The sequence below is a fragment of the Schizophyllum commune genome (genome assembly GCF_000143185.2).
Source record: "Schizophyllum commune H4-8 unplaced genomic scaffold SCHCOscaffold_2, whole genome shotgun sequence".
In the NCBI taxonomy this organism is placed as follows: domain Eukaryota; kingdom Fungi; phylum Basidiomycota; class Agaricomycetes; order Agaricales; family Schizophyllaceae; genus Schizophyllum; species Schizophyllum commune.
This window is the reverse complement of record NW_026089539.1, coordinates 3,318,249-3,338,700: the sequence shown is the minus strand read 5'-3', so window position 1 is coordinate 3,338,700 and position 20,452 is coordinate 3,318,249. Positions and strand designations below refer to the sequence as shown.

The 20,452-nt window shown below is 56.9% G+C and overlaps 8 protein-coding genes across 8 annotated transcripts; 5 read left to right on the top strand and 3 right to left on the bottom strand.

The window, feature by feature from the left end:
• Nucleotides 1-100: 100 nt before the first annotated feature.
• Nucleotides 101-5,591, top strand: SCHCODRAFT_02530966 (patatin-domain-containing protein). Its single transcript, XM_003037020.2, has 19 exons — nucleotides 101-275; nucleotides 323-420; nucleotides 471-624; nucleotides 673-752; nucleotides 801-1,494; nucleotides 1,542-2,408; nucleotides 2,460-2,804; nucleotides 2,859-3,147; nucleotides 3,213-3,233; nucleotides 3,287-3,659; nucleotides 3,726-3,881; nucleotides 3,936-3,977; nucleotides 4,029-4,274; nucleotides 4,333-4,384; nucleotides 4,437-4,588; nucleotides 4,663-4,882; nucleotides 4,932-5,002; nucleotides 5,057-5,187; nucleotides 5,238-5,591. The coding sequence occupies exons 1-19, from the start codon at nucleotides 170-172 to the stop codon at nucleotides 5,491-5,493; spliced, it is 4,353 nt and encodes a 1,450-aa protein (XP_003037066.1). The 5' UTR covers nucleotides 101-169; the 3' UTR covers nucleotides 5,494-5,591.
• A 1,473-nt stretch (nucleotides 5,592-7,064) lies between these two features.
• Nucleotides 7,065-7,948, bottom strand: SCHCODRAFT_09992 (uncharacterized protein). The gene is made up of 3 exons (XM_003038383.1): nucleotides 7,725-7,948; nucleotides 7,600-7,673; nucleotides 7,065-7,468 (listed from the first exon to the last, which is right to left on the bottom strand). Exons 1-3 carry the CDS (start codon nucleotides 7,933-7,935, stop codon nucleotides 7,325-7,327), a joined length of 429 nt encoding a protein of 142 aa, XP_003038429.1. The 5' UTR covers nucleotides 7,936-7,948; the 3' UTR covers nucleotides 7,065-7,324.
• Nucleotides 7,949-8,231: 283 nt separating this feature from the next.
• On the top strand, nucleotides 8,232-10,457 carry SCHCODRAFT_02722664 (fumble; the record flags this gene model as incomplete). Its single annotated transcript, XM_003037021.3, has 7 exons — nucleotides 8,232-8,318; nucleotides 8,372-8,437; nucleotides 8,487-9,354; nucleotides 9,402-9,624; nucleotides 9,672-9,733; nucleotides 9,786-9,879; nucleotides 9,928-10,457. The coding sequence occupies 7 exons, from the start codon at nucleotides 8,232-8,234 to the stop codon at nucleotides 9,980-9,982; spliced, it is 1,455 nt and encodes a 484-aa protein (XP_003037067.1). The 3' UTR covers nucleotides 9,983-10,457.
• Nucleotides 10,458-10,588: 131 nt separating this feature from the next.
• SCHCODRAFT_02613044 (uncharacterized protein) lies at nucleotides 10,589-13,257 on the top strand. The gene is made up of 4 exons (XM_003037022.2): nucleotides 10,589-10,889; nucleotides 11,002-11,346; nucleotides 11,397-12,918; nucleotides 12,970-13,257. The coding sequence occupies exons 1-3, from the start codon at nucleotides 10,738-10,740 to the stop codon at nucleotides 12,913-12,915; spliced, it is 2,016 nt and encodes a 671-aa protein (XP_003037068.1). The 5' UTR covers nucleotides 10,589-10,737; the 3' UTR covers nucleotides 12,916-12,918; nucleotides 12,970-13,257.
• A 752-nt stretch (nucleotides 13,258-14,009) lies between these two features.
• Nucleotides 14,010-15,645, top strand: SCHCODRAFT_02172656 (kinase-like protein). Its single transcript, XM_003037023.2, has 4 exons — nucleotides 14,010-14,265; nucleotides 14,316-14,590; nucleotides 14,643-15,271; nucleotides 15,325-15,645. The coding sequence occupies exons 1-4, from the start codon at nucleotides 14,181-14,183 to the stop codon at nucleotides 15,413-15,415; spliced, it is 1,080 nt and encodes a 359-aa protein (XP_003037069.2). The 5' UTR covers nucleotides 14,010-14,180; the 3' UTR covers nucleotides 15,416-15,645.
• On the bottom strand, nucleotides 15,630-16,292 carry SCHCODRAFT_02613034 (uncharacterized protein). The gene has a single exon (XM_050344576.1). It carries the CDS (start codon nucleotides 15,947-15,949, stop codon nucleotides 15,692-15,694), a length of 258 nt encoding a protein of 85 aa, XP_050202467.1. The 5' UTR covers nucleotides 15,950-16,292; the 3' UTR covers nucleotides 15,630-15,691.
• On the bottom strand, nucleotides 15,675-16,290 carry SCHCODRAFT_02613036 (uncharacterized protein; the record flags this gene model as incomplete). Its single annotated transcript, XM_050344577.1, has 1 exon — nucleotides 15,675-16,290. A coding segment is annotated over one exon (158 nt), but the record flags the coding sequence as incomplete, so codon positions are not given.
• A 179-nt stretch (nucleotides 16,293-16,471) lies between the features above and the next one.
• SCHCODRAFT_02613031 (glycosyltransferase family 2 protein) lies at nucleotides 16,472-20,340 on the top strand. Its single transcript, XM_050344575.1, has 18 exons — nucleotides 16,472-17,223; nucleotides 17,273-17,414; nucleotides 17,463-17,688; nucleotides 17,735-17,797; nucleotides 17,848-17,887; nucleotides 17,950-18,058; nucleotides 18,109-18,259; nucleotides 18,309-18,381; nucleotides 18,429-18,477; nucleotides 18,528-18,884; nucleotides 18,937-19,067; nucleotides 19,121-19,266; nucleotides 19,320-19,334; nucleotides 19,386-19,422; nucleotides 19,475-19,568; nucleotides 19,624-19,787; nucleotides 19,843-19,956; nucleotides 20,007-20,340. The coding sequence occupies exons 1-18, from the start codon at nucleotides 16,556-16,558 to the stop codon at nucleotides 20,074-20,076; spliced, it is 2,649 nt and encodes an 882-aa protein (XP_050202465.1). The 5' UTR covers nucleotides 16,472-16,555; the 3' UTR covers nucleotides 20,077-20,340.
• The last annotated feature ends 112 nt before the right edge of the window (nucleotides 20,341-20,452 follow it).

Sequence of the window (20,452 nt, the reverse complement as noted above, 5' to 3'; positions counted from 1 at the left end):
GCTCGCCTCGAAATGAACTCGAACTTGAGAGAATATTTGGCCACGTGCGTCGCGATCAATGACGCGCTGCTCAGATTCTACCGCGCGACCGCGCCGTGGCGTCGCCCCTTGTACTTTGTCCTGAACCATCCTTCTCGACCTCCCTCGCCCACCCACAGGCACCCCCGGGATGAGTGAGCTCTCCCCAGACGTATCTGCCTCTGCTACGGCGGCGGCAGCGGACGTAAGCAGCCATCCCCTCGTTTCCCTCATCTCCGCCTGTTTCTGGGTGATCCGTGAGTGCATCGTTCGTTCCATCGAGACTGCAACTCACGCAAAGCAGTATGGGCGCTGTCATGGGTCAAGTCCCTCATAGGGATAGTCACCATCTCTGTCCCCCGCCTCGTATACCAGATCCTGTCGTACTCAATGACCCTCACGGTGCGTGATCGGCTGCGACGAATGTGCGTGAAGCTGACAAGGAACTACAGCTGAACTTTTGGTCGTTTGTCCTGATATTTGGGACATGCGCGGTCGCGCTGAACTACTTCATACGCTTCCGATACCTCAACGACTACATGCAGCTGAAGGAACCGCCGCTGGGCAAGCCCGATGTGAAGGAGCTTCACCCTGATGTGAACACAGGTGCGTGGTGTGTGAACCAGCCTGCGATCGTATGCTGATGAGCACTAGCGGACGAACCTGCAAACTTCCATAATTATCTGGACGACTTTTTGCAGGCCGTTCGCGTATTCGGCTTCCTGGAGAAACCTGTAAGCTTGCGCGCCACACTGCTCTCGTATGTCACTCACGCGCCGCAGGTCTTCCACGAGCTCGCCAGACATCTGCAAACTCGGCGTCTCATAGCAGGCGACAGCATCTCACTCGATCAAGATCGCAGCTTCTATTGCGTGGTGGACGGAACAGTCCAAGTCTTCGCCAAGTCCGACGACGAACATACTGCATCTGGAAGCGGCCAGTGGGATGACGAAGACATCAATGGCTACCATTTAATGAACGAAGTCACCAGCGGCGGCACGGTGTCAAGCTTGTTCACTATTCTCAGCCTTTTCACGGAGGATGTCAAAATCAGCTGGCAAGACGCAGACGAATCTCCCAAGCGCACACATCGCAGCCGGAAGAGCACCGATGAGCGTATACGCGTGAACTCTGATGTATCGTACTTCAATCTGGAAAGGCCGGCACTAGTGAGGACACCTCTATCGAACCCTGGCTTGCGGAGACGATCCTCGACTTCGTCGTCTGCTTCGACGGTGCAGCCGGAAGAGAGCCCAACTACTCCTGAGGATCTGAGGCGCACGGCGTCCCCTCCTCCACTATCCGAACGTTCCTACGCTCCTTCAACACCTGTTCATCATATACAAGGTCCAGTACAGATACATCGTGGCGTTGTCGCTCGCGCAACAGAGGATACGACCCTTGCTGTGATCCCCGCAGAGGCCTTCCGGCGTTTGACTAAGAAGTTCCCCAAGGCAACTGGGCACATCGTCCAAGGTAGACCTCGTTGCATGTAGACAAGCACTCTTGTTCACTTGCTTCAGTTATCCTCACTCGGTTTGCCCGTGTAACCTTCAACGCGGCGCACAAGTACCTTGGCCTAACCAGCGAAGTTCTACGAGCTGAGAAGTCGATCAATGACCTCGCCTGCCACCCACTGCCCCCGTCCTTCTACGAAGGCGGCGGCCTCCAACAACTCCGCCACCGCTTCGAAGTACCACCCAGCGGTTCGGACTCCGACAACGACTACTTCACCCACACCGGCGCCCGCACTCACTCGCCCAACCCCATGTCAACATACTCCCCGAACCCAATGTCGGCGCAGGAATCCTCAACGGACTCGGACGACTCGCACCCGGCCTTTATACGCACGGCGTCCTCCAGCACAGCTCGCCCCGGATCGCGCTCGTCGACAATCTCGTCACCCAACCTTACGAAGACCTCCGGGTCCCGAATGAATGTCCAGGCGGGCGATCTGCTCAGCAGCACGGCGAATACAAGCCGCTTGTTGCGACCGATTAACCGGACTGCAATGACCCCGAGGGTGCCTCTGCGTGCTGTGGTGGAACACCAGTCACCGGAGCGTGCGTTGGGCGAGGAGTTCAATCTGCGCGAGGAGGTTATGTCGTGCATTGCGAAGTCGATTGGCTTGTTACAACCGCCTATCAGTGGCAATGATTCCCTTGAGGGATCACCGAAGTTAAATCCATTCGAGCGCAGCAGGTCCCCAATGCCTAGCTCGTTTGGCTCATTGTCTTTGCTTGATCTGGGCGACGATGCCTCTTCCACCATGACCGGGGGGTCAGCATCAATCCAGTCCGGAAGCGGCATGAGCGGACTGGACAACGAAGTGGAGATCTTGTTCTTCCCCGCAGGCGCGACACTCACTAAAGCAGGCGATATCAGCACCGGTGCATCTTCTCATTTGAATCACTGTACGACCACTGCTGAGCTTGATACAGGTCTCTACTACGTTATCGAAGGCTTCCTGGACATCCTCTTGCCTCTGGAGAAGGAGAAGCAAAGAGCCTCTGACCGGCCTGGAGCAAAGAACCCTGGCAAAGGACCCAACAAGAAGCCTCACGACGACTCGGAGACGCACAAGTTCTTGTTCACTGTCAAGCCTGGTGGAATCGCCGGGTACCTCGCCTCCCTCAGCAACACTGCGTCATACGTCGATATCGTGGCAAAGACTGATACTTACGTTGGGTACCTTCCCGCGCAAGCTCTCGAGCGACTCCTTGAAAAGCGTCCTATCGTGCTACTTACCTTGGCTAAGCGCTTGATCTCGTTGCTGTCGCCCCTAGGTGTGTCTACTGTTGTACGCTACCTTCAAAAGCGGAAAGCTGAGTATTTTGCAGTCCTCCAAATCGATGCCTCCCTCGACTGGATGCAAGTCAACGCCGGCCAGATTATCTGGCGCCCCGAGGACGCCAGCGACTGCTTCTACATTGTCATCAACGGTCGCCTCCGTGCCATCACAGAAACCGAGAAAGGCGACGTCTCCATCGTCGGCGAGTACGGCCAGGGCGACGCTGTCGGTGAACTGGACGTCATCACAAGCTCCCCAAGGCAGAACACCCTGCATGCTATCCGCGACACCGAGCTCATCCGCATGCCGCAGACGCTGTTCAATGCGCTGTCTATGAGGTGCGTGGCTAAAAATAAAACAGCATCCTGCCAGAAATCGCTCAGCATGCTGTTTTTTCTTTTAGGGATCCGAGGACGACGCAACAGTGAGTTCGAGTACTGACCTTCACCTGACTTCATTGATGACCTTTGCGACCAGGATACTGCGCAAGATCGCCCTCCGAGTGCGCGATGAGGCCGAAGGCGGCAAAACGTCGCAGTCACGACCTCCCATGGAGGTCAAGTCCTCGAACGCCAACCTCAAGACCATCTGCATCCTACCCGTCTCGCGCGCCGTCCCCATCGACGTCTTCGCGCGCAAGCTGCAGACCGCTCTTGAGGGCATCGGGGCGTCGACTGTCTACCTCAACCAGGCGTCGGTAGCGAACCGCCTCGGCCGACATGTCTTCACGCGCATGGGCAAGTTGAAGGCGGCCGGATGGCTCGCGGACCAGGAACAGAGATATCGCACTGTCCTATACGTCGCCGACAGCCCCGTCAACAACTCGTGGACGCAAACATGTATACGGCAGGTGGGTGTCCATCGCAAGCCAAACAACTCAGTTTAGTACGTACTGTGCTAACAATGCACTGCTTAGGCGGATTGTGTCATGGTCGTTGGCATGGGGGACGATGCGTCGATCGGGGAGTACGAGCGCCTTCTGTTGTCGACGAAGACGACGGCGAAGAAGGAGCTAGTGCTTCTACATCCGGATCGCTCCGTGGCGCCCGGGTCGACGAGAGAGTGGCTGAAGGTAGGGATCCGGCGCAGATAGGGGGAACCTGCCAACTGATGTACTTTTCTACAGAACCGCCCTTGGATCCATCAGCACATTCACGTCGAACTGCCTGTGCGCTCCATCACGCCCGTCTCAACAGACCCAGAACTAACACCTTCCCAGGGCCTCGTCATCCCCATCACCAAGAGCACCGCGCACCTCCCCAAGGACCCCGACCCCATCATCGCGCTGAAGAACTTCAAGGACAAAGTCCAGAGCGAGCTCAAGAAATATAGGGGCACCGTCGGCGACGCGCGGCCACAGCGTCTGCCGCACGTAAACGATTTCTCGCGGCTGGCGCGCAGGATTTGTGGCAAGTCGATTGGGCTGGTGTTGGGTGGGGGTGGTGCCAGAGGGGTATCGCATCTGGTTAGTCCTGCGTGCTGTTTGGTGGCAGGTGATGGTGGATACTGATGCGTCGTGCTAGGGCCTGATCCGCGCGCTGGAAGAGTATGGGATTCCGGTGGATCATGTCGGTGGTACGCACTTTGTCGCTGTCGGACTGGATGCCGGCTGATAACGGGATTACAGGCACAAGTATCGGCGCCTTCATTGGCGGCCTATATGCACGCGAGGGCGACAGCCTTTCCTCCGCTGGCCGCGCCAAGCAGTTCAGCGGGCGCATGGGGAACATTTGGAGGATGCTCTCCGACGTCACGTACCCTATTGTTGCTTATACGACTGTCAGTATCCTTTTCTCCATCACCAGAGGGTCCATGTGCTGCAAACCATCTGCTAACCGTTCGTTCTCGTCTAGGGTCACGAATTCAACCGCGCGATCTACAAGTCCTTCTATGACCTGCACATTGAGGATATGTGGCTGCCGTTCTTCTGCAACACGACGAATATCACGACGTCGGGGATGGATATTCATGAGACGGGATATGCGTGGAGGTTTATTCGGGGGTCGATGACTTTGGTAGGATTGTTGCCTCCGTTGTGCGACAATGGGAACATGCATGTGGATGGAGGATATGGTAAGAGTAAGCGATGAATCGGTGCGATCGAAGCTGACAAGATGTGCAGTCGACAACTTGCCCGTCTCGACGATGTTTTCCATGGGCTCTAGTGCTGTCTTCGCGTGTGATGTCGGATCGGTATGTCTGGCTGACTTTTTGATGAAGATGAAGACGAAGGATAACCATACATAGATCGATGACAATTCGCCGAGGAACTTTGGCGACTCGGTGTCTGGCTGGTGGCTCTTCATCAATCGGTGGAATCCGTTCTCAGACGCTAGTCGGGTGCCCGCCATAACGGAGATCCAGAGTCGGCTGGCATAGTGCGTACTGTTCACCCATTATCGTGTCCTCTTGATTGACTTTGTATCAGTGTATCGAGCGTCAGGACGCTAGAAGAGGCCAAGGTCGCACCAGGATGCTTGTACATCGCCATGCCGGTGCAGGAGTATGGCACCTTGCAGTTCAGCAAGTTTGAGGAGCTGCAGAAGATTGGGTACGAGGCTGGCATGAAGGCACTGGCGAAGTGGGACGAGGAGGGCCGCCTTCCATCGCCGTTCATCGATGGCAAGCAGCAGTTCTCTTCGAGCAAAAAGCAAGGTCGGGCGGCGAGGAGAAACTCAATTTAGGGCTGCGGTTTTCAGGGACTATCTGTTTCCTGCTGTATATATTCGTATGTAAATTACTTCATCCATCACAATGCATCGTCAAGGGCCCTACAGCAAGCACCTCCGTTGATCAACTTGAACAATGGCAAAAACCACGTTGATGCTCACGTGATGAACGCGATCACTGGATCCGGACGCGTTGAATCCCGATCGACATCTTGACTCCTGTCGTGGTTTGCCATCATCGTTGAGCTGTACACTGCCGGCTGCGGCTACCTCCGTCGACTGTCCTTTCTTGGTCTAACCTCTTGCACCTACGATGCCACCCAAAGCACCGAAACGGAAGAGCGACGAGTTCGATGCCAGCGGCATCGTCACCAAGCGCCGGAAATCGGACAACACCATCGAGCAGTTCTTCAAGCCGCTGGTCCCGGTGTCGGCCCATGTAGATGTGGCGGAGAGCGGCAGTGTACAGCTCAACGAGGACCAGAGGCGAATACTATCCTTGGTTGTTGAGCAGGGGAAGAGCGTGTTCTTCACGGGGTCGGCTGGTGCGTTGTCCGAGCGGAAGGAGACAAGAGGCTGACCTTCGTCGAAGGCACTGGGAAGTCCCTGCTATTACGCGCGATCATAGCAGCCTTGAAGAAGAAATATGCGAAGAACCCCCATCATGTAGCGATCACGGCGAGCACAGGGATGGCTGCGTCCAATGTCGGAGGTGTGTGTTGCGATCTTCATCGTCATGTTCATGGACCCGACAACGATACAGGGACAACTCTACACTCCTGGGGTGCAATAGCACCTACTGTGTCGGACCTCGACAAGATCATCAGCTACGTCAGGACCGCGAAGCCAGCGCTGAAGCGATGGAAGGACACGAAGGTCTTGATCATCGACGAGAGTGCGTCGCCTTTCAATTCACCACACCGCACACCCGTACTGATGATGCAAAGTCTCCATGGTCGACGGAGTGCTCTTCCAGCTGCTGCACGATGTGGCAGTAGCGTTGCGCAGAAAGACCGATCGGCCATTCGGCGGCTTACAGGTCATTGTCACAGGGGACTTCTTCCAACTTCCGCCAGTGACCAAGGGCAGCCAAGAGCCGTTCTTCGCATTCGAATCGGATGCATGGAAGTCTACATTCGAGCACACTATCTGCTTGAAGACAGTCTATCGACAGAAGGACTCCGGTATGCTGTCTCCAGGAGTGTCATTGGTCTTGGGATATTCATGTCCTTTCTAGCCTTTGTTGACTTGCTCAACGATCTCCGACGCGGCAACGTACCTGAGGCCGCCATCAGGACCATGCACTCATTGTCTCGTCCATTGCCACCATCCGACATCGACCCCACCGACCTCTTCCCCATGCGAAACGACGTCGACAGGGCGAATAATTGCCGCCTGCACGCGCTCCCCGGCAAAGACTTTACCTTCCGCTCGTCGGACAGCGGGCAGGCGAAGGAGGAGCAGCGCGAGAAGATGCTGAGCAACCTCCCCGCGGTCAAGAATCTGCACTTGAAGCTCGGTGCGCAGGTCATGCTCATCAAGAACTTTGACGATACGCTGGTGAATGGTGTGGTGGGGAAGGTCATCGACTTCAAGCCCGTTGAGCAGGTGAAGAAGGAGAAGGGGGAGGGGGAGAGCTCGAGGGCGGGGACGCCGAAAGGCTCTAAGCCGCCCTCGGTGGGGTCCAAGCCGCCCTCCAAGGCCGCCGACAAAGAGAACATCGTCCCACCGAACACGATTGGCAAGCCCGCGGCACACAAAGCGGGCGCGCCACCCGAACTCTACCCCGTCGTCGAGTTCGCGACGACGAAGGGGAAGCGGACGATCACGGTGGCGCGGGAGGAGTTTAGGCATGAGGGGAATGACGGGACGCTCTTGGCAAGGAGGTTGCAGGTCCCTCTGATTCTCGCTTGGGCGATATCGATTCACAAGAGTCAAGGGCAAACGCTCCATCGGATGCGGGTAGACCTTGGCCGCGTATTTGAGCGAGGTGGGTTTGGGCGTTTTTCTTCTTTCGGATTCCGCCCTTCCCTTGCGGGATGACCTGTGTCCTTTTACCGAGGGATATTGCGCACTTCCTCGGTCGTTGTTGTTCTTCGTCAGATACTGATATTCTCTCAGGCCAGAGCTATGTCGCCCTATCGCGGGCCGCGAGCTTGGATGGACTGCAAGTATTGCGCTTCGATCCAAAGAAGGTGGGTAGACCTCGCTTAGTGGTACACATCCACTCATTCATTCGCCTACAGGTACGCGCGCACCCCAAGGTGATAGAGTGGCACAAGACCTTGGATGATGGGTCCTCTGAATGATCATGACGAATCTCGGGGACTTCTCGATGACGATGCTAGCCATCTTCCCCTCAAGAACCCATCGTAATCTACACTCAGAATAATCCTGTATACGGGTCCGGTGCAGTATAACGCCCCGGTACACCAGCAGTAGTCCTTGAATACACATGATACTATCAGGGCTTTGGATGCACCCGCCGGCAACGGAACGTTGGGGCATGGGGCGTTTACGTTCGTGATCAGCGGGAATGGCGGCGCTCCGTAAAATGTCGTCCGAGTTTCTAAGCGCCGGTCATGATCCCCACTTGCTCGCCACCATCGCATTCGTAGAATTCGCGACCATCTCATTCGCAGAATCGTAAGACGCGCGCGCGACTAGCATAATTCCCCTCGCCCGACTTGCGCATCACACACACGACTCATTCATCGACCCCCACGACCCGGCCGCGCCCAGACCCTCTCGCGATGCCCGACCCCTCCCTCCCCTCTGCCAAGTCGGTCATCCATGTCGACACGAGAGGCGCGGTGATCCTGACGGAAGAAAGCCCGGAGGTGCGTGCTCGGCGCAATCGAGTGCTACATCAGGGGCTTACGCGCATGCTTAGACGCGCGATAGCCGGGGGATATACCTCCCCAATCACGTCGAGCCCGTGTCGCACATAGCAGTCGATGTGAGTGGGCGTGCCCTCCGTGTGGACCTATGCTGATCGAGCAGGGAAGGTCGGCGGATCGCTCGCCAAGGTCGTGTACTTTACCCGCTCGCCGGATCCGCCCCCCTCCCCCCAGTCCGCGGCAGCGACGCAGGGGTCGACGACGCCGGGGGATATCTCAGACATCGCGACGCCCGTGAACGCCACCCCGCCCCGCACACCCTCGCCCCATGACGACTCGTCCCCCGCGTCCTCCAGCATGCTCCCCCGCAACGGCGCGCTCACCCCCCTCGCGCTCGACCCCGCGCACGACGCGGAGGAGCTCGACAGCCTCGGCGCGCTCCTCCGCCGCCGCGCGGCGACCACGCAGCACTTCCCCGGCGGCTCGCTCAACTTCGTGCGCTTCGAGACGTCGAACATCGGCGCGTGCGTCGAGTACCTGCAGGCGCTCATCTCGCACTCCGCGGAGCTCAACCGCGTGCCCATCGCGCAGATGCGCGCGAGCGTGAAGATCATGGCCACGGGCGGCGGCGCGCACAAGTTCTACGAGGTCTTCCGGCACGCGCTCGGCGTCGAGGTGCGCAAGGAGGACGAGATGGAGTGCCTCATCGAGGGGCTCAAGTTTATCACGATGATCCCGGACGAGGTGTACTACTTCTCGGACGAGGTCATCCGGCATGGGATGGCGGCGCATATGGCGGGGCCGCCACCGCCGGGCGAGCTGGAGAGACCGAGTCCGAACCCGCCAGAGTATGCGGTCACTTTTGCGCATCAGCCGACGCCACAGTTGCCGTGTTTGCTCGTCAACATCGGTTCTGGTGTATCTATCATCAAGGTTGATGAGGATGGCAAATTCGAGCGTGTCAGTGGGACTAGCTTGGGTGGTGGAACGCTATGGGGTCTACTCAGCTTGTTGACACCCGCGACAACCTTCGATGGTGGGCTGATCGAGGAATGTCATGGACGCTTGCTGACTATCCTCCAGAAATGTTGGCCTTCTCGCAAAAGGGTGATAACGCCTCGGTCGATATGCTCGTCGGAGACATCTATGGTCAAGATTACTCTCGGTTGGGCCTCAAGTCAACGACGATCGCGAGTTCGTTCGGAAAGGTTTTCAAGCACGGAGGCGTCGACAAGGGCAAGTTTAAGCCCGAAGACATCAGCAAGAGTCTCCTGTATGCCGTGTCGAATAACATTGGGCAGATTGCGTATGTCTGGACGTTAAACCGATGGAGTATGTGCTAACGTCAAACAGATATATGAATGCGGAAAAGTATAACTTGGATCGTATATACTTCGGTGGTTGCTTCATTCGAGGTGCGTCTGGGCTTGAGTGTCGTTCTTCCTCAAACCCTCACCCCAAATGCAGGTCACGCCGCTACGATCGCGACACTGTCGTACGCTATACGATTCTGGAGCAAGGGCACCAAGCGCGCATACTTCTTGCGACATGAAGGCTTCCTGTGAGTACCTCTTGATGACGATGTCGGCTAGCGCTCACAATGATACAGAGGTTCAATTGGGGCGTGGATCAAGAACATATCTAGCGAGGAGCAAGAGCAGTAGAGGATTCAATCACTTGTATCATACAGGACATCTTGGATATCCTACCTATACCTTACTCACATTGTAGTTGCCTACCTAATGCGACCATAGCCGTCTATTTGCGACGCCGCGCTATGCTACTAGTATCATGCGTGATCGATGCCATGCCTTGAGTGAGGATAGCCGGTATGCAGCGGCTAGTAGCACTCGACTTCTACCTCAGCTGTCATCTGAGTACTGACGTGGCACAACAGTCACTGATGCATACGAACCGCAGTTCGGTCGCGGCGGCTGCTTCCAGGCGATTCTGTGAATGCAGCGGCCTCACGGCCGTGTCTCAGGAAACCATTACCCCTGTGGCCGGTTGGGGTCATAATGGAATGATCATGGCCGGCAGCAACCGGCAGGGAAACAATGTAGACCCGTGGAGACGAGGGCGCTTAGCAAGGTGCTTTTCGTCGTGCTCAATGTCGTCGGTGCTGCCGCCGCCGACCATCCCGCCACCGTCGTCGGCGTCAGGGACAAGCAGCGAGGGGCAGATACCGAGGGCTACATGATGACATCAATCAGCGCTGACATTGTGGTCCGACTAATAAGGCAATCAATATAATGTCATTAGGGTTTTCATGCTGTGTGACTATCATTTGCATCGCTCTTTCGCTTTTGTCATTCTTTCCCAGTCTCTCATCTTGCCACCCCTCCACCCGTCGTCCAGCGCCTCCCACTGCCGCCGACGACAAGCCCGCTCTACAATACCTTCCAGATAATCAGCACCCATGTCGGCGCCCTCGGATGTTGTCCCTCACAGTCAGAAAAAGCCTCGTAACAGGCATTCCCCGTCACAGGTGGCCGCTCTCAAAGAGGTGTACGACAAAAATGACCACCCTCCCCTCGAGGACAGGACCCAACTCGCCCAGAAGCTCGGCATGTGCGTGTCTTTGTCCTATTGCCGACTCCCGGCTTCATCTTCCTCTCTTTGTGCCCCATGCGCCGTTTATCGCGTCCTTTATCGCCACTACATGTACTGATTCATCATGCAGGCAAATAAAAACCGTCAATGCCTGGTTTCAGAACCGTCGAGCCTCCTCCAGGAAGCGCACCCAGCGTGCTGAGGCACATACCGATCCATCTCGCTCTATCTCGGGCTCTCCACCGCCTCTTGACGAGGACGACCCACACCACACGTCCCAGGATCATTCACATTCGAGCCAACTACACTCCACATCCGATCAAGCCACGTCGCATACTGCCAAGTCAGACATGACGAGAAAGCCCCAGCGCAACCGGCCGACTCCCGAGCAACTCGACGAGCTTCGCAAGCTTTTCGAGACAACGCAGCACCCGTCGACGGAGCAGCGCACGCAATTGGCAGAGCGCATTGGAATGTGCGTTCAGCTTGCCTATTCGGTCCTACACCGCCTAACAACAGCTGTAGGAAGTATCAGACCATCACGAACTGGTTTCAAAATCAACGGTCTGTATACAAGAACAAACGTGCCCCCGGGAACCCCAACCTCCTCTGGGGCTCGAGCAGTCTCTCGACGACGGCGCCGGCTGTCAGTGCTCCGGCGCAGCCGCTGCCGCCTCCCAGCACACATCCGTCGCTAGGGCTCAGTGGTCCGCCGCCGCTATCGTCCATTAGCGCGCATCCCCGTCTACCATCACTGCCGATCTCACGTGGTGCTAGCCTCGAGCCGCACCATCTAGCTCACGGGTCGAAGCCGGAGGATAACCTATCGGATCGTGGCAGCATGCGCGCCTTCTCCGACGATGGTCATCTCCGTGATCGTAGCGACACGCCGCTATCGACTGCTCAGCACAGCGTCTCGTCGTTCGACCGGCTTCGGCCGTCGACGCCGCCCATCTCGACGTTCCATGGACAGTCGCCGAGCTTTGGACCTCAGCGCAACCTCACGCCGAGTCCTGCTCGCGTGAAGCGGGCGAACTCTTCGCCGCGACACGCGAAACCGACGTCGTCCTACCCACGAAACAGGCCAGAGCCTTCGCAGCTAGATGCACTGCGCAAGCTCTTCGCTGTTACGCAAACGCCGAGTGTCGAGCAGCGCACGCGTCTTGCCGATGATATCGGGATGGATTTGGCGAAGGTGACAAACTGGTTCAGGAACTCCAGGCAGACCTCTCGTCGACGCCAGGCAAAGGGTCTCCCCGACCCTCCGCCTCCCCCGTCCGACGGGAAAGAGGAGTCTGTGTCGGGCAGTGCTAAGCCAGGCCAGTCAGTCGCAGACGATGACGAAGTCATGGACGGGTCGGTGGAGGAGGATGTAGAAATGGACGACAGCAACAGTTCCCGCGGCACCCCGATGTCCACCGAGGACGAAAGCGATATGGAGCAGGATGTGCATCTGCCGCCTCTTGACATCACTTCGCGCCGTCTACCTCCACCGCTAGGGATGACAGGCCCTCGCGATGCGGATGGACCCATGATCGTCTCCCCGACGCCCATCGCGCACTTGCGGTCCAGGGCGTTTGGGCTGGGGCTCGACGTTCCCGAGCATGGACGCCAGATGATGGTCGACTATAAGGCGCAGGCAGCGTCCGGACTCCCCATGAGCCCGGTGCCCATCCTTCCATTGCCGACCCCCTCGATGCACGTTGCAGCACCACCGACGTCTCGCGGTCTGTATACGCCACCACCGCTGAAGCATGTCACGCCGCCTGCACACGGCCAGCCCATGTTGCCTTCCATTCGCCTCACTCCGCCTCTGAGGCAGACACCACCGCCGTACCCTCCGCAGGCTGCATACGCGCACGACAGGCCCTTCGACCTGCCGCTGCCGAAGGCGGATAGGATGAGTATCGACCAGTCGTGGGCGTCTGACGTTTCGATGAAAGATTCCAGGAGTAGCATTTCGTCGTCGGCTAGCGTACGCGTGGAGGATGCTATGCTGCTCCTCGACTTCTCCACGCGCAGCGTTGAGCTCGTCGCTCATTGACCTGTGCGTGCATCCTGTCATCTGCACTCACTTCCTCGCTCATACTCGTCGCAGAACTTCATTGATATCTTGCAAGCACGCAGGCGGTGCCCCTATGCGACATGTACCCTTCGTTATTCAATACCTGCAGCCCCTGTACTTACCTATGCCCTGTCTCCTCCGTGCGCGCCACCACCGTACGGACGGAACTTGCTTCGCGAAAACGCGAATGCCGAACTGACCCAAGAACCTCGAATAAAGTAGACCAAAGTGTTAATTTAGCTAACAGTACTATGACCAACCCCTCGACTCAATCGTGTTGTACAAATAAGTAGTAGCTTATTATATGTTTGCTGGCTTCCATTCAGCGAGGATCGGGGAGGGTCCCGCCACCGTCGCTAGTGGGAGGATACGTGGTGCAAAGGGCCCTTCTCGGCGAGTTCTTTCCACCGGGCGCCTTCTGTGGACGCACACATCCCGGACGGTCGCCTTACGTGACCAGTCCCATTCTGCCCCGTGCGTGATGATCTTCAGTCAGCTGGAGATGGGGGTAGGTTGGGGGTGGTACGACAAGACCCACTTGCTTTGTAAGCTGTGTCTGAATCTGTCTCCCTTGTTGGCAGACGAACAGGGAAAATGAAGGGGAGCCATAAATGCGCCGTCCGAGGTTCGCACCCAATGAGCGCGATGTTCAACGTCGGAGGCCCTGTGTCAATTGGCCAGATCGTGCTAGAGTCGAACACGCCTCGTGCGCACAGCGTGGTCGTTGACGGAACAGGCCACGTGCAATTATTTGCTCCGGTTAGCCATCAAAGCTCATGGCCGCTGTTGGTCAAACCGGCCAGGAGGCGGTTGCCCTTGTCCTCCTACTCTTCAGCCCCGTTTTCCCTGCGCCTCCTTGCCACACGCTTTCTCCAGTCCCGTTTTCCTCTGTAATCTGGTGAGTGTCGCGCCGAGCATCTTGTGGATCCGGCTTCTCTGGCGAGTTGTGGAGGCGGAGGAGTGGTGGCTCTTTGTGCTCTCTGAAGGCAATTCGCTCGCCTCATGGCCTGAGCGCGCTGCCTCGAGGCGGCGCTCAAGCCCTCTTGCCCTATGCCCCCGACCTTGGACGACCCTTCGCGACACGATCGATACGGCGCTGTGGGATGACTCGTCACAGAGCGCCTGAGCACGGTGGAGCGAGGTGTTACGTACCACCGCTCGTCCGCCACTCTCGCCGCCTATAAAGCATGAGCGCTTTTCAGCTTACTGACCACCCTCTTCACAGTAATCCCTAAAAACCCAACATGACCGACAACGCATCTCACAGGCTTGACCTCCGTGTCGGCGGCAAGTATAGACTTGGCAAAAAGATTGGCTCTGGCTCTTTCGGTGCGTGGCATGCGCGGCTTTCTGTGGCAAAGCGTACTGAGTGCATGCAGGTGATATTTACCTCGGTATCAACATCATCTCTGGCGAGGAAGTCGCCATCAAGCTCGAGTCCGTGAAGGCCAAGCACCCCCAGCTCGAATATGAGTCCAAGGTCCTGAAGACCCTCGCGGGCGGTGTTGGCGTACCCTTCGTGCGGTGGTTCGGCACTGAGTGCGATTACAACGCCATGGTTATCGATTTGCTCGGTCCTTCCCTCGAGGATCTCTTCAACTTCTGCAACCGGAAGTTCAGCCTCAAGACCGTCCTCCTCTTGGCCGATCAGCTCGTAAGTCGATATCCCAACCATGGTATATGCTATCCTCTGACCCTTTCCGAAGATCTCCCGCATCGAGTACGTGCACTCGCGCAACTTCATCCATCGCGACATCAAGCCCGACAACTTCCTGATGGGTATTGGCAAGCGCGGCAACCAGGTCAACGTCATTGATTTTGGTCTCGCTAAGAAGTTCCGCGACCCCAAGACGCACTTGCACATCCCGTACAGGGAGAACAAGAACTTGACGGGTACTGCTCGTTACACGTCCATCAACACGCACTTGGGTGTTGAGCAGGCTCGCCGCGATGACCTCGAGTCGCTCGCGTACGTCCTCATGTACTTCCTCCGTGGCGCGCTGCCGTGGCAGGGCCTCAAGGCTGCCACCAAGAAGCAGAAGTACGACCGCATCATGGAGAAGAAGATGACGACGCCCACCGACCTGCTCTGCCGTGGCTTCCCCAACGAGTTTGGCATCTTCCTCAACTACACTCGCGCGCTCCGCTTCGACGACAAGCCTGACTACTCGTACCTACGCAAGCTCTTCCGCGACCTCTTCGTGCGCGAGGGCTACCAGTACGACTACGTCTTCGACTGGAGCGTTCAGCGTGCCCAGGATGACGGCAGCGGCAAGAGTGGCACCCGCCGCAAGGTCGTCCAGGAGGATGACGAGCACCGCGCATCTGACCGCATGTGAGTGTGGCCCACGAAGACCTTCGGAACAATAGCTTACTAACCATTTGCAGGCTTCGCTCCCACACGCGCCAGGCTCAGCAGGCCCCGGGTGCCGTCGGCCAGCAGCGCGCCGGTCGTGGACGTGACGCCGACCTCTGGTAAATGAATAGAGTCCATTGCGCTTGGTGTTGAGAGGACGTCTGGATCTGGGGTTGTGTGTCGCTGTTTTCTTGCACGAAGATCAGCGCGCCCCGAGTGGCGACCAAGATAGTTTGGGGGCGGAGGGCAGGTGTTAGGGAAATCAGGCTTGGTCGCCGAGAGAGATCCGGAGGGGTCGAGAGAAATGGAGCGCGGGGATGCTGGGTTCTTCGCGAGTGGGATGCGGTCGGCGACGATGGGGCACGCCAGGCTCTGCCGTGTCATGCGTGCTCATCGTCATCACGGCTGTCCGCTCCCTTCCCGCCGCCACCGCCTAGGTCGTCGTCCGATGGCATCGCTTCGAGATGCTCTGCAGGACATGTAGACGACAATAACATACGCCACACCGCCTCCACTCGACAACGCACTCATTACTAGTCTGTGACTTCTATCCGCGTACGGACGCTTTTTCCTTTCTTTCTCATGCCGCATCGAATCATAGGTTCGGTGCTGCTGCTCTACCTCCATCCTCACATATCGCTCGCGCTCATCACACATCACCACTGCAGCGCGCCCGTACGCTATCTATATATTCAGCATCCCGCAGTTGCACTATACTGTCGCTGTCTTCACTGTGTTTATACTGTCTCGCTTATGTACATTTATGACCGACACTCCTTCCCATCCTCTTTCCGTTCACGACTCATACGTACCATCCACTTCCCGAGCATTTGTTGTCCTCTGATCCCCGACCCTTCGTACGACGAGGGGGCGAGTGGGGTTGGAGAGGGCGCCGCGACGAGGGCACGAAGGTGGAGCCCTGGAGAGGTTGTTCTGTTGCATACGTCCCGGGTTACTTGTTGTCGTCTCGGGTAATACAATGCAGCTGCGTTGAAGGATATTCTTGTGGACTGCCAGCGAGCGAGGAATCGCGCTAATCGACGGTGAGTGCGTGGTTGGGATTGGTTCCCATGCCTCGGGATCAGGCCGCCTCCGCTGCCCCTTCAGGCGAGAAATCACCGGGCTACGGCCGCGCTATCAATATTGTTGCCACCTGTTGATCTCGGTTCTCTCCCAGACCACCGTCGCCGTCGTCGTTGACCGCCGTCCACTCTTTCCTGCCCCTCTTTTTCTCCTAGGCGTCGACGCCGACTGCATCCCAGCATGGCGTACCGCCAGAACACCCAACCCCAGGATTATCACATCGACAGCTACTACGGGAACGAATACACCGCTGGCGGCGCCCCCGGCTACCCCCCTCCATCGAATGGAGGCTACAGCACCTACAACACCGGCCAACAAGGCTACGGACACGGCGGGCAGTACGCCCAGGGCCAGTACGAGCAGGACTGGGACTCCAAGTCCGCCAAGTCGTACCAGAGCAGCCATGTCGGCTCGCAGGCGCACCTCGCGCCGTACGAGATGAGCCAGGTCTCGTCGAACATCCCGCCCGTCCCCACCATGCCGTACCAGCCCGACTACCCGCCGGTGGGCCCACAGCACCCGAATCTGTACCACCAGAACAGCTACGGGTCGCACTACAACTCCGCGCGCGAGAAGATGCTCAAGCGCCGCTCCGTCCGCCAGGTCGAGCTCTTCCAGGGGAACCTTGTGCTGGACATGCAGGTCCCCTCGCATATTATACCCGGCGATAAGAAGAGCGATGAGGAGTTCTCGAAGATGCGCTATACGGCGGCGACGTGCGACCCGGATGATTTTATGAAGTCGCGTTATACGCTGCGGCAGTATCTGTCGGGGAGACACACGGAGCTCTTCATCGTGATGACCATGTATAACGAGGACGAGGTCCTGTTCGTGAAGACGATGAACGCGTGCGTGCTGGCTTCACTTCCTCGTCGAATTGTGCTAATGATATGATAGCGTGCTTAAGAACGTCGCACATCTCTGCAGCCGGAGCCGGTCAAAAATGTGGGGCGCGGAAGGTTGGAAGAAGGTCGTCGTCTGCGTAGTCTCCGATGGCCGTAACAAGGTCAACAAGCGCACCCTTCACGTCCTCAGTTTGGTTCGTATCAAGCAATCTCCGCGCTATCGCCCCGCTCATTGTTCCCAGATGGGCGTGTACCAGGAAGGTATCGCGAAGGACTCCGTCGCTGGCAAGGATGTCACGGCGCACATCTTCGAGTACACCTCGCAGGTCATGGTTACCGAGACCGGCGAGATCTCGCAGAACGCCTGCCCCGTGCAAATTCTGTTCTGCTTGAAAGAGCAGAACAAGAAGAAGCTCAACAGTCATCGCTGGTTTTTCAATGCCTTTGGCCCCCTGCTCAAGCCCAACGGTATGTCGAGTCGCTTTCGCTTGCTAACTTGCGCTCATATTCGTAGTCTGTGTCCTTCTCGATGTCGGTACTAAGCCCACCGGCACCTCGATCTACGAGCTCTGGAAAGGTACGCACACCTACTTGCTACACTCAACGGAAAGTCCTGACCGCACACAGCCTTCGACAAGCACGCTAATGTTGGCGGCGCATGCGGAGAGTGCGTTATCCCATTGATGATCTCTATTACACCAACATATCTGATATGCGCATTGCCTCCAGAATCTGCGTCGATACCGGTCGCGCGTGCAGCTTGCTGCTCACCAGTCCGCTTGCGGCGTCGCAGAACTTCGAGTACAAGATGTCCAATATCTTGGATAAACCGCTGGAGGTGCGTATCGTCGCGTCCCAGGATGTAATGCGGGTCTAATTTTGCCGTAGAGCGTATTCGGATATATTTCCGTGTTGCCAGGAGCGTTCAGTGCCTACCGGTACAAGGCATTGCAGAACGGCCCGGATGGCAAGGGGCCGTTGGCGTCGTACTTCAAGGGCGAGACCATGCACGGCGGTAACAGCAATGCTGGCTTGTTCGGTACGTCGCGAAATACATCTCGCAAGATTGTTGCTGAGAATAATCGCAGAGCGTAACATGTACCTCGCCGAGGATCGTATCCTGTGCTTCGAGATTGTCACCAAGAAGCACGAGGGCTGGGTGTAAGTGCAAGTACCATTGCACCACTCATCTACTGACCAGACTATAGACTGAAGTATGTCAAGAGCGCGAAGGCTGCCACCGATGTCCCGACAAGTGTACGTCTCTTTGGGTGTAAACTCTTCGAAGGGTTTAACCTCTTCTCCAGATCGCCGAGTTCATTTCCCAGCGTCGTCGTTGGCTCAACGGCTCCATGTTCGCCTCCGTTCACGCGACCTTCTTCTGGTGGCGCATCTGGACCTCCGGCCAGAACTTCTTCCGCAAGATCTTCCTCCAGCTCGAGTTCATCTACAACGCCGTTCAGCTTGTCTTCGCCTGGACGCAGCTCGCCAACTTCTACCTCGCGTTCTTCTTCTTGGTGTCCTCAGCGACGAAGGACTCGACGAACGACCCGTTCGGCTTCATGGCCACGGGTGCGGGGAAGACGGTGTTCGAGGTCATCTTGAAGCTGTACATTGCGCTGCTGTTTGTGGTACTCGTGTGTTCTTTAGGCAATCGGCCGCAGGTATGTGGATTTTGCCAGACGTGAAGGAGTGAAAGCTGATAGGTCGTTGTAGGGTTCGAAGTGGACGTATATCTTCTGCATCGTGCTCTTTGGGTTCTGTAACGTCATTACGCTGTGGTGCGCTGCGTATACCGTGTATCTGGCCGTGCCACACTCGGTTGCCGGCTGGTCAGACTTCCCCAAGTGCGTCTTGTGTTTGCTCAATCCGTCCTGCGCCTAACCTTCTCACCTTACAGCCTTATCTCCACGAACGCGACGTTCCGCGAAATTGTCATCTCACTGGCGGCTACTTATGGCCTGTACTTCACTTCGTCCTTCTTGCACTTTGAGCCGTGGCATATGTTCACGTGCTTCTTGCAATACCTCTTCCTCTTGCCGTCTTGTGAGTAGCGATGCCTTCTCATGGCGTCTGATGAATGCTGATGGTCCTTATAGACGTGAACATCCTAAGTGAGTACCAATTCATGGTTACAATCTGAACTTACTGACCGCGCTCTGAAGTGATGTACGCGATGTGCAATCTTCACGATGTCACCTGGTGAGCAATACTTCTCATACCGCAGAGCCTTGGAGGCTGACCGAATACTTAGGGGTACCAAAGGTGACAACGGTGCGAAGAAGGACCTTGGTGGCGCCAAGCGCATCAAGGGCGAAGATGGCAAGGAGGTTCTTGAAGTCGAGTTGGTGAGCATGAGGGATCTCATGCACGACGACCGTATAGCTAACCATGATTCTCCAGCCCACCACGCGAGAGGATGTTGACCAGCTTTGGTCTGCCGCGCGTGCTTCCCTGCGCAACAAGCCGCCCGAAGAAAAGGAGCACCGTGATGCTGCGACCAAGCAGTCTGACCATGACCGGAACAGCCGCACGAACGTGGTCTTGACATGGGTTGGATCAAACATGCGAGTGTCTTTATTGTTGGTCTGGTGATTGTAAGGCTGATCCGTGCTCTTCTAGGGTCATGATCGTCGTCTTCACATCGAACGCTTTCCTCGAGTGGGTGGACCGGCATGTCGTGGACACTGAGGACTCGACGTTCAACCCCTACTTGAGTTTCCTCTTCTGGGCCCTGTAAGTTGACATCCGTTGTCAATCTGTAGCATGCTAATCTACGTTTCCAGTGCCGGCCTCTCCGCTATCCGCTTCACGTTCTCCGTGCTATACCTCCTCTTGCGGCTATTCGGGCAATGATCAAACGAATAATCACCTTGCGTCCTACCTACCTCGCCCCGCGACCTCTTATCCTTGCAGCCCCCCTCCGTACCGATCCTTTTCCTTCTCCTCTCTTTCCCTCCGTCCTCTCTTGAACTTCGACTTCGACCTTCGACTTCACAGCCTAACTTATTCTTACGCGGAGCAGGAATGTTTAATGAGGGCTGTCGGTAGCACCGTTGCGCAGGATAAGGATGTTGTAATATCATTCGTTCGCTGTATAGATATCTGGATACCCCTCGAGAGATGGTCAGAAATGGCCGGAAGTGTGTTCACAAAGTGACGGCAAGTGTTGCTTCCTCCCTCAACGTCTCGCAAGTTCCGCCCTTCTCTTGTCCAGAAACACGTCTTCTGG